A 10,262-nucleotide genomic window follows, 5' to 3' on the forward strand; every position below is an offset into this window, starting at 1 on the left:
AAAATCTTAAACCCTAAATCATACATTAAAAACTAAATTTTAATAACACTAAACCCTAAATCCTAATCACTAAACCCTAAACTCTTGGGTAAACTCTGAACCCTTAGATAAATCATAAACTTTAGGGTTTAGTTTTAAATATTTTTTATTTAGAGTTTATGATTTATTCAAGGGTTCAGGATTTATCCAAGGGTTTAGGGTTTAGTGATTAGGGCTTAGGGTTTAGTGTTATTAAGATTTAGTTTTTAATGTATGATTTAGGGTTTAAAATTTTCCAATGGTTTACGGTTTATCCAAAATTTAAGGTTTATAATTTAGGATTTGGAGTTTAGGATTTAGGGTATATGATTTAGTATTTTGCTAACGGTTTAACAATATTTATTTATTTATTTTTTGTAACTATTTTTATGTATTTTTATTGTTTTATTTTTAAAATATAATCTTATTTGGAAATTCAATTTTGTTTTCTTTTTTAAAAGATATCAAATATCAAATATTCAAACACTATTGGTTGGTGAATCTAGAGGTTCATCCTAGGGGGTGAACTCAAAAATTTCTCATATTTTTATTAATAATCTAGCTGACACTTTAATTGGTTATAAGATGAGTGGTGAATTTAAAGGTTCAACGGGTGAACCTAAGTTTTGTCCATATTTAAATACACATGCATTTTCCCCAATAAGAGAAGTTTAATAAACATTCTCTGATTCTCATGTTACACATGTTTTCATTTTAAAACCCTAAAACATTGAGCCGTACTAATCGTACAAACATGGCAGTGTATAATTACTTCTAAATACAATTATAAACCAATGACAATACGTTAAAAACAAATAAATAAAGATCAAAAACAAAACAAAACAAAAAACAAACTTCACGTATATTCTTGAAGGTCTATGTTCACACACGTAGAAAGACTTCCTCGATAAAAAGCCTCAGAATATTGCATTCCCCAAAAAGCATTGACTCTATCTTTTGCCATTTACTTCAATCTAATCTCTTCTCTTTATCGCCTCTTTGTTCTTGATGTCCAAAGATAAAATGAACAACCCCTAAACTCTAAACACATATCGGGTTTCTATCTTCTAAAAAGAAGATTATATTTTCACTAAAATTAGCAAAAGTGGATCCTCGAGTCTATGGGAAGATGCCCTTTGGAGGCGATGAACCTGAAGCAAAGGAAGAAGACGAGGAAGATGAGAACTTGTTCCCTGCCTTCTCAGCTCGATCTCAACACGACAGGCGTGTTATGGTCTTGGCTTTGACTCAAGTAATCGGAAACCAACAGAGCAACTCTCACGATAGTCCTGTGTATAATCCACAAGACCCTAGTAAGCCAGTTGCTCCATCTCATCAAGATCAAGGTATATATTATATAATATACATATACATGTTCATGTCTTATATTATTTGGAAGTTTTGTGAAAAACTCCATATCAAATGTAAATCTCAAACTTAAATACACGGTCCAGGTTGTAATATTATCAAATGTGATTTATGTTAAATTTGAGCTTATCATAGATTTCTAGCTTAAAACCAAATAATGATAACTCTATTAATTTTTCGATTACCGATGTGAGATTTTTATTCATTCATTAACAATTTCTAATATAGTTTGCTCGAGAGGATCTCTAAATAGTTATACCATGACCTTATTAATATATGGTTCAATTAATGAGCACCAATATTTACAAATTATTACACAAATACGATGCAGTTTTATTGTTCAATTTTGTGATTAATATGAAGGAAACTCGATGGGGAGGAGACATTATAGAGGCGTAAGGCAAAGGCCATGGGGAAAATGGGCAGCTGAAATACGAGATCCACAAAAGGCTGCACGTGTGTGGCTTGGGACATTTGAAACCGCTGAATCCGCAGCCTTAGCTTATGATGAAGCTGCTCTTAAGTTCAAAGGAAGCAAAGCTAAACTCAATTTCCCGGAGAGGGTTAATGATATCAGCAATGATCAGCTATCAAACTCTACCTATTACTCCTCCAATCAAATCGAGCCGAAAAATATACCATACTATAACCAATATTATCAAGATGGGAATAATACTGATATGCTAAGGTCTAGTTTAACAACTAGTACTACTGCCGCAACAACTTCTTCGTCTTCTGGTGGCTCTTCTAGGCCACAAGAAGAGCAAGATTATGCCAGATTTTGGCGGTTCGGGGATTCTTCTTCCTCTTCTAAATCGGGTTTGTGAGATGATATATATGTAAGACATTTGGGTTGCTTGTGATGAAGAGATGATATGTTCCTTGAATGTTTCTGATGTTTTGTCTCTTATTTTATAGTTCGTTAAGGTTACCTGAAAGTGTAAGTTCACTAGAGATCGTTAGCTTAATTGGAAAGAACCATGGTTATTGTATCAGAAGTCTCCGGTTTAAGTGACTGCTGAGATAAAACAAATATTAAATGATGTAGTTTCAGGTCCGAGGAATTATGGGTTTCGAACCTCCTAGTATTCAAAAATAAAAAGGTGCAAGTTTATAATATATATAGTAATTTGTTATATGAGCTACAACACCTTTGGCCATGACAAGACAAACTCACCCGTAGAAAATATGTTATCTTCCTATAAATACTATTCTCTCGGTAGTTTCTAGGTATATATTACCTATTTACCTTAGTTATAATTTGGTTCTACACATGCAAACATAAAATATCAAATTATATATGGTGCGATTAGATGCCATCTGATCTCTGCGAAACTTTCCTTACATATTTTGATATATATTTTCCGTTAATGTATGACCAAGGCTTCAACTCTCAAATTGTTTTTCTTCTTTCGGTTGATTGTGTCCTAACCATAAAAAGGGTACAAAATTGAACGTTAACTGTAAAGAACTTCATATGATGAGTTGACATATAATAGCTCTTCTAGAATAGTGATAAGTTTGTCGTGTAAACTGTCTAGATTCGGCGACCGACGTGCAATTTCAAAACATCATCCAGAACTTCAAATGAGTAAAATAAGTTCATATTTTGTTTGTTCGGTCGTATTAATTTTAACGATGATAGACACCGCCACAACTTTGTTAAAGCGGCATTGACTCTCAACGACGCTGACTTATGATGAAGCCCACTTGACTTGGACTTCAAAGTCTTCCACCATTTGGCTGGACGCTCGGGTTGGGCCTACCGCCTAAAAAAAAAATCAGGGATTAATCGGAAATTATGCGGAGCGAAATTTTTAGATTGTTTATTATGTTATAAAACATGTTAATCTTTAATTGTGTATAACATTAATACATTTTCATGTTTAAGATTGTATAAAACACACAAATAGAATATATAAACTTAATATAGTGTAATTTTCATCAAAATTATGAATATAAATGATCCATATTTATAAAATTTTAGATCAAATAAACAAATAAAATATTATTAAAAAAAAAATAGATTAGGCGGCTAGGCGGTCATTTAGGTTATCTAGACGGAGAAAACCAGATATACGATTTTTTTAACCGATTTGATATAAATCGGGGTGAAAGAGTGACGCCTAGGCGACCGATTTTTAGAACATGAGGCTTTGCTAGTGGAACTCTTTATCAGTTGAGTATCAATAGTATATACAGTGACTGAGTGACATGCAACATGTACGTTCGAATCTTTTGACGAAAAACGCATGAGACCTAATAAGAATACCGCATCACCGCGGATAAAACGACTTTTTGGATTTACGTGTACTTCATCATCAAGTTGTTGGGTAATATACAATACAAATGAAATAAAACCAAGACATAAGACAAGAAATATCTACATTCGATCCTGTTGGTCACGGTGACCACCATGTTTGGTGCTAAAGTGAAGTAGACAGATTTCGAAATCTCAGGATAATCCAAGTCGACAGACTTGGACTTCGACGAGTATACCTAAGAACTAAAAAAGTCGATATGATAAGAAAAAAAAATTCAGGGTTGACTTTTACCGGCCTCACCAACCTTGCTCATATTTCAACCTTTCCGGCATTAGAGCATGTTTATTGGGGTAACCCCTAAGTGGGTTCTTAGTTAATATTTAAGTATTAAAAATTAAATTAAAAATTTATGTTAAGAAACACCTAATTTTAATCTTCCAATGGTGGTTTCTTAAGTTAAAGGTTCTTAAAAATAATGTGATGAAAGAAATATTTAAGATTGTTGATTGTGATTGATAAATAAAAGGAAGAACATGAAAGAGAACAAGAACATGAAAGAAAACAAGAGTTTGTGATGAAAGAAATGTTTCAGATTGTGGTTTATGATTGAAAACAATGCTTTGAATACATTATTTATAAAGATTTTGTGACTCAACACTTCATCACAAATACATCCCGTGATACAACACAACATGTTCACAACAAGACTATAAACATGTGACTCTACACTTCATCACAAATACATCCCGTGATACACAACATGTTCACAAGATCAAAGCTAGCGGCCAACATCACACCAGCAGCCATGCCATTGCATATTCCAGCCCACTGAGGATCGAGCTCAACAAAGAAGAAGGTTTTAAGCAACAACAAAAAAGATAGACAGTAATCAGTTCTAGCACTAGCACTATAAGATAACAGTAACTCCATAATAAGCAAATATAAGATGAACGAAACATAGACATACTATAGCCGAAAAAGACAAACGGTGTAAAAAAATTTGAAGGCTTACACAAGGATTTGCGTGTACTGCCTTAGATATCATGGTCCATCGGACCAACGGTGCTACGTGAAGGCCCTACGCTACCACCAGCACCAGCCGAAGCAGCAACTAAGTTCTACATTTGAGAGTTCCCGTTATTCCCTTGGTTTGGAGACTGCCCAGATCGTTGTTGTCCCGACATGTGAGCCTAAACATTCATGGTTATTACTTAAACCTTCGTCGCCTTGTCCTAATTCTTCTTCCAACCAGCTCCTGCTGTTAATGATTTCTTCAGATGATCTCAGTACAGCAGCTCTTAACACAGAACACACCTAATGTCCAGCAAAACAATCTCCTTATTTCATAAAGCAGAAGTGGCATGATCAATACACTTGAACTACAATCATAGACTATGATGATCAAAGCAACCAAATTAAAAAACCTAAAAATCAAAACTTGAACACAAAGAAGCAAACTTATCACTCACAAGGTCACAAAGACAAAACGTGATTAGAACAGAGCAAGGAAGTCTGTAACGAGCCGATGTCGCACGTAGGAGACAAATTAGAATCAAAACAAGCAAAGTAGAGAAAGCCCAGAAAGAGACAATTTTTTCAGAAATCGGAGATTTTTTCGGGGTCGGAGTTCTTCAGAATTAGAACGAGGCGAGCACAGATTGAAAGATCGAGGAGAGCACCGACTTCATCTCGTTCGTCGACTTCGATTTTTTTTTCTCCTCTCATTATCACAAAACGTGTTTAACAAGAGCCGCTTCTTCCAGGCCGCCGTTCCTTAGGTAATTAGCTATTTTTCTTTTTTTATTATTCATAATTATCCAAAGAACCATACTACACCCCAATAGACATACTCTTATAATTTCCCTCCTTTCAAATCTTCAAACTTCTCGGCCCAAAAACCGGTTAAGAGACGTCAAGAAAACTAACATGCATCCAAAATATATATTCATGGTTTTGCTTCTAGACATTCTATTGGTTAGTACATTAGTATTTATTATTATTTGATCAAACGCTTGTTGTGATTCCCTAAGGTTTCTTCTGGTAAGCAGCCTCTAAGCATTCTTTAGCTCGCTGAACCTTTGATTGGAGATAAAAGCTTCCGCTTTTTGCATTGCGTTCGAAAAGATTGTCGTATCTCTGCAACATAACATACAAATGATGTTAAATAACAAAAAAAGGTTTCTTCTTTACATGAATGATTAACAAAAATGCAATGACGCCAAGAGAGAGAGAGAGAAACAAACCTTAAGAACCTCGCCCCAAGATGATTTCTCGGTTACACCAAGAATCTGTCTAGCTTCGGGTTCAGTTAACCCTCTGATTCCTCTCTTAAGACTATGCATTGCTTCTTGCGCAACCCCGGATTTTGATGCATCTGAGAGACACAAGCCCGAACAATTCGGTTACCATTGTACAAAAAGAACCAAACAACAAAAAAAAGAAAACTAAGAAGATTGTAATAAGAAAAAGACATATACTTGCAAGTGCCTGACGATATGCCTGAGTACAAGCCCTGATTACCGCTCCAGAGCCGTAGACTATCAAAGTCGCAAGAAGTCTCGCAGCCTGCACACAATAATTTTAGACAAAACCGTATGAGTTTCTATGCTCAAACTTCACAAGCATTAGAGATTGCGTCGATTCCACACCTTTTAGCATCTTAAACATATTCGTAACCACAAGCTACTTGGTGAGTAAAACTGTTTCTGATTAAATAAAAAAGTGTGGAACTTTGGTTGATACTAAAGAAATTGCATACCATGGCCGATTATTAACTACAGAGAGATAATTCTTTAGGTTACCTGAAATATAAAGTACAGTCTTAGAATGTCTTTCATAACAAAATCCATAAGAAGAAGGAAAACATGTAGTAGTAGAATCAGAGACAGATACAAGTTCTAGTGTCTGAAGAAAATCGATCGATCAAATTACGTAAAGCTGTTGAATTTTCTTACCGGGAATTAGGGATTTGCCGACCCAATTTATGCGTTTTCGGACGGAAGCGGAGGACTTCCAGGTGATGATGGTAGATCAAATAAGAACCCTAACCGACGCCGGAAAGTAATTTGGGCCTACATGTATTCAATTTAAGCCCATTACTTTAGAGTCGTTATTCGGTTACAGCCCCGATTTTTCAAACAATTCTTTTTGTGACAAAAGTGTCTCTTATGGTAAATCACTCTATAAACAACACTTATTGTAATGTAATTTTGATAAAATATTATGAAAAGAAAACTTGATCATCAAACTTTTGCTTCGTATAATTTGATTTGAAGTACAAAAGGTTGGTAAAAAGAAACATGCATCTTTCGTTCCGAAATTTGATCATTCAGTTGATGCAATTTACTTAGAATCGTATCTTGAGTCAAGTTTGTTAGTCATGCTCAACTTAATCTTCTCAAGAAACAGCAAACTACTTAAAGTGCAAGTAGTGACATAAAAACGAGTACTTGTAAAGTTTTTAAGCAATAATGAAGATATTGGACCTGAATGTTTTTCTGAGCATACTGAAGATATATTTGATGTAGTGCGTGTAAACGTGTGTTTTACTTTACTTACCTCCTCCAGGTTACTGTTCTTACAGAAGGTGACACACCAAGTGGGATCAAGGCATCAGGACGACCCGTTGGAGAGCTCAACCTTGTTTGGCTCCTAGTCATTCTTCGACTCTGCACCAATGGCTTGTGCTTAGTGCCGGCTTGTCTGATGAGCTCTTTCGGTCCCATTGGACTCTCTGGTTCTTGATGCTTTCTCCTTTTGCTCAGTAGATTCCAAAGTAGTTTCTCTTCGCTTTCTCTGCTTCCCTCAGTGCATATACGCTACATGGACAAAAAGAGTAAAGAAACCTTACAGCGTTGGGCTAATTATTGAGCTTTGCAAAAAAAAAAAAAAATCATTTCGAAATTACCTTTCCGTTAACAGAGTGTTCTTCTTGCTTCTCCTGACTTGAGGGTAGAAGAAACCTGGCAGAGCTTGTCATTCGCTGAACTTGATCTTCAGCCTTTTTCAGCCTTGATAAAGCCTCCATCTTTCTCTCTTCTGCAAGTCTAATCCTTTCTCTAGCGTCTTCCAGCTCTCTCCTTGTATCTGCGTTGGCTCTCTCCATCTCATTCACTACTTTCATCAGTTGCACACAAGGGCCAACCTTTACATCAGCTGCCAAGTTCCCTACGTACTTGGACATCGGGTTACACATATTCTTTGATAAAGCCTGCATAAGATCAGTAACACCAGTATCTACAGAACCAAGCAACTCATTGATGTTATTAAATAGGATCCGAAGGAGCTTCACTGTGGCTGGAAACGTGTCATCGTTTCGGCTGTGAACCGAGCTTAGGTAATAAAGAGATTTCTGGATGAATTCTTGGAAAGAGTTTCTGCCATCGTCAAGCATCTGCACAATGTCTCCCCGATGTGAATTCACTTGTGTTTCAATTTGCCTAAGCATGTGGACTAGCTGTCTCAATTGCCCCTTATGGTTGTGCACGATCTCTTTTCGGGCAGAGTCGACTTTAGCAGCATAGTTTTCTTCCTACAGAATTCAGAATACTGCAAGTGAACACTTCTGAGAAATTAAATCTACTTTGGATTAGACAAGAGTTATATACTAACTGCAAGTTCAAAACCCACATACAGATTATATATGGTTCGTCGAATAACTACTATAAATTACACCAAAACATAAGAATCCTAAACAATTGGTTCACATTCAATATATAGCAGAACTTGGTAAACATAAATAACAAAATCCACATGACTAGAGTATAGAATCACTACAGTCTATAGCAGAATTAGACGAACTGATAAACCAGAATCAAGCTTGGCTAAACACTTAAGAAATTTTAGAATCATATTTGAACGTACTGATATGATAAGAATCTTGACGTATATTACCTTTGAACGGCGGATTTGATTGTTTAGATCATCAGATCGAGCTCCGTTTTGGGCAGTATCATCCATGTGGTGTCTTTCCTGATGAATAAAAAGTATTATCTGAAAATTTGATTCAGTAGAAGCATGATTCGACGAGAAGTTGATTGAGTAACTAACTAACTAACAGTGTTGAAGATGAAGGTGGAGTGTCTCCCTTCGCTCTCCATCTCCGACGTTTTCAATCCAACCAGCTTCATCAAAGGGATCGCCAACGACTCGAAGACTTCCCCTGCCTTTACGATTTCGAAAACCTCACTCAGATTCTACGAAACTATCTTCAATCTACCAAACCAGAGAATACGATAACCTCTCTCAAATTCTCGAAGCCGTTTCAATCAAATCTACAAGGAATCGAATCTAGCGAACAAGAGAAGAGATGTTGCTTGTAACCTCGGCAAGGCCGGAAGCGATCTGCGATTGGAGTTGATGGTACGCAGTTTTCACTTTCTCGTTGCGATCGACCAGCGTCGCGAGCTTATCTCGGAGATCAGGCGCCGCCACCGTGTATTGCGACGGAGAGGCGTGGAACCTCCGTGGGTATATCACTCTTGGCGGGATCTCCATCGTTGGATTCGAATTTCACAGTCGTTCTCAGTTCTCTATTTTGTTTTCTTCGTTCAGTTCGAATTTGAAAGTGTCTTTGTAAATAAAATATCTAATGATTGCTAACGTGTTGCAAAATCATTGGTTCATCACACTTCCATGCGTCACACTGGGTTCACAAAATCGAGTGGGCCCAGTGCACCAGCCTCTCCTCTTCGAGTTTATATATCACAGCCCATATACTAACTCGAACAAACCCAGGCCATTTTTTACAGATCACTAAAATCTATTTTAAATTTTCATAATGGTAGTTTCTTTCAGCCTTTAATTTCTGATCACACCCTCGCATTACTTTTGTTTTTCTTTCTGGATGAAGAAATATTTTACAAAAGGGTATTGAGTATCTATACTATTATTTGCGAAGTAAATTTTTGCAACGGAGCTTTCACGTTAAAAGTTAGAGCGGTTAATATCGTTTATACCCTTAATGAATAATTATATAAATTAGTCAAAAAATAAAAACGAATTTCAAATCTATCTGATTAAAAAAGTGATTAAAATTAATAATAAATCGTTTATATCCTTAATAAATAAATTATATAAATTAGTCGAAAATAAAAAAAAATTTAAAATATATCTGATTAAATAAGTGATTAAAATTAATAATAATAAGAATTATCTAAAATATAAGTAATTAAAAACGAATTTCTATTAAAACTATTATATTTATATATTATATTAGATAATTTCACGTTAAAAGTTAGAGCGGTTAATATCGTTTATATTTGCGAAGTAAATTTTTGCAACGGAGCTTTCACGTTAAAAGTTAGAGCGGTTAATATCGTTTATATTTGCGAAGTAAATTTTTGCAACGGAGCTTTCACGTTAAAAGTTAGAGCGGTTAATATCGTTTATATTTGCGAAGTAAATTTTTGCAACGGAGCTTTCACGTTAAAAGTTAGAGCGGTTAATATCGTTTATATTTGCGAAGTAAATTTTTGCAACGGAGCTTTCACGTTAAAAGTTAGAGCGGTTAATATCGTTTATATTTGCGAAGTAAATTTTTGCAACGGAGCTTTCACGTTAAAAGTTAGAGCGGTTAATATCGTTTATATTTGCGAAGTAAATTTTTGCAAC

At 35.5% G+C, this 10,262-nt stretch overlaps 3 protein-coding genes and 1 long non-coding RNA gene across 5 annotated transcripts; 1 reads left to right on the forward strand and 3 right to left on the reverse strand.

Moving 5' to 3' along the window:
* Positions 1-974: 974 nt before the first annotated feature.
* Positions 975-2,378, forward strand: LOC106332950 (ethylene-responsive transcription factor ERF114). The gene is made up of 2 exons (XM_013771434.1): positions 975-1,364; positions 1,750-2,378. The coding sequence occupies exons 1-2, from the start codon at positions 1,148-1,150 to the stop codon at positions 2,211-2,213; spliced, it is 681 nt and encodes a 226-aa protein (XP_013626888.1). The 5' UTR covers positions 975-1,147; the 3' UTR covers positions 2,214-2,378.
* A 1,847-nt stretch (positions 2,379-4,225) lies between these two features.
* Positions 4,226-5,373, reverse strand: LOC106332536. Its single transcript, XR_001268110.1, has 3 exons — positions 5,120-5,373; positions 4,663-4,964; positions 4,226-4,478 (listed from the first exon to the last, which is right to left on the reverse strand). It is a non-coding gene; the product is annotated as an uncharacterized LOC106332536 (long non-coding RNA).
* A 124-nt stretch (positions 5,374-5,497) lies between these two features.
* Positions 5,498-6,713, reverse strand: LOC106328818 (mitochondrial import inner membrane translocase subunit Tim16). The gene is made up of 5 exons (XM_013767340.1): positions 6,605-6,713; positions 6,409-6,451; positions 6,128-6,215; positions 5,894-6,024; positions 5,498-5,786 (listed from the first exon to the last, which is right to left on the reverse strand). The coding sequence occupies exons 2-5, from the start codon at positions 6,409-6,411 to the stop codon at positions 5,676-5,678; spliced, it is 333 nt and encodes a 110-aa protein (XP_013622794.1). The 5' UTR covers positions 6,412-6,451; positions 6,605-6,713; the 3' UTR covers positions 5,498-5,675.
* Positions 6,634-9,216, reverse strand: LOC106328816. Of its 2 annotated transcripts, XM_013767338.1 has the most exons (6): positions 8,973-9,215; positions 8,708-8,815; positions 8,544-8,621; positions 7,558-8,181; positions 7,209-7,468; positions 6,634-6,721 (listed from the first exon to the last, which is right to left on the reverse strand). In XM_013767338.1, exons 1-6 carry the CDS (start codon positions 9,144-9,146, stop codon positions 6,694-6,696), a joined length of 1,272 nt encoding a protein of 423 aa, XP_013622792.1. In that variant the 5' UTR covers positions 9,147-9,215; the 3' UTR covers positions 6,634-6,693. The 2 variants fall into 2 exon arrangements, with proteins under 2 accessions (XP_013622792.1, XP_013622793.1); XM_013767339.1 differs by lacking the exon at positions 6,634-6,721 and having other exon boundaries at positions 6,939-7,468; positions 8,544-8,642; positions 8,973-9,216.
* Between the last annotated feature and the right edge of the window lie 1,046 nt (positions 9,217-10,262).

This window comes from Brassica oleracea, chromosome C3 (assembly GCF_000695525.1).
Source record: "Brassica oleracea var. oleracea cultivar TO1000 chromosome C3, BOL, whole genome shotgun sequence".
NCBI classification, from domain to species: Eukaryota; Viridiplantae; Streptophyta; class Magnoliopsida; order Brassicales; family Brassicaceae; genus Brassica; species Brassica oleracea.

Bases quoted from the DNA above. Each gene is read 5' to 3' on its own strand.
- LOC106332950 (XM_013771434.1), top strand. From the start codon at position 1,148: ATGCCCTTTGGAGGCGATGAACCTGAAGCAAAGGAAGAAGACGAGGAA. The intron at 1,365-1,749 runs GTATATATTATA...ATTAATATGAAG, and splicing joins TCCATCTCATCAAGATCAAG to GAAACTCGATGGGGAGGAGA.
- LOC106328818 (XM_013767340.1), bottom strand. The intron at 6,025-6,127 runs GTATATGTCTTT...TGTGTCTCTCAG, and splicing joins ATATCGTCAGGCACTTGCAA to ATGCATCAAAATCCGGGGTT. The intron at 5,787-5,893 runs GTTTGTTTCTCT...GTTATGTTGCAG, and splicing joins CTTGGGGCGAGGTTCTTAAG to AGATACGACAATCTTTTCGA.
- LOC106328816 (XM_013767338.1), bottom strand. From the start codon at position 9,146: ATGGAGATCCCGCCAAGAGTGATATACCCACGGAGGTTCCACGCCTCT. The intron at 8,816-8,972 runs GTTACAAGCAAC...GAAATCGTAAAG, and splicing joins TCGCTTCCGGCCTTGCCGAG to GCAGGGGAAGTCTTCGAGTC. The intron at 8,622-8,707 runs GTTAGTTAGTTA...TTTATTCATCAG, and splicing joins CCACCTTCATCTTCAACACT to GAAAGACACCACATGGATGA.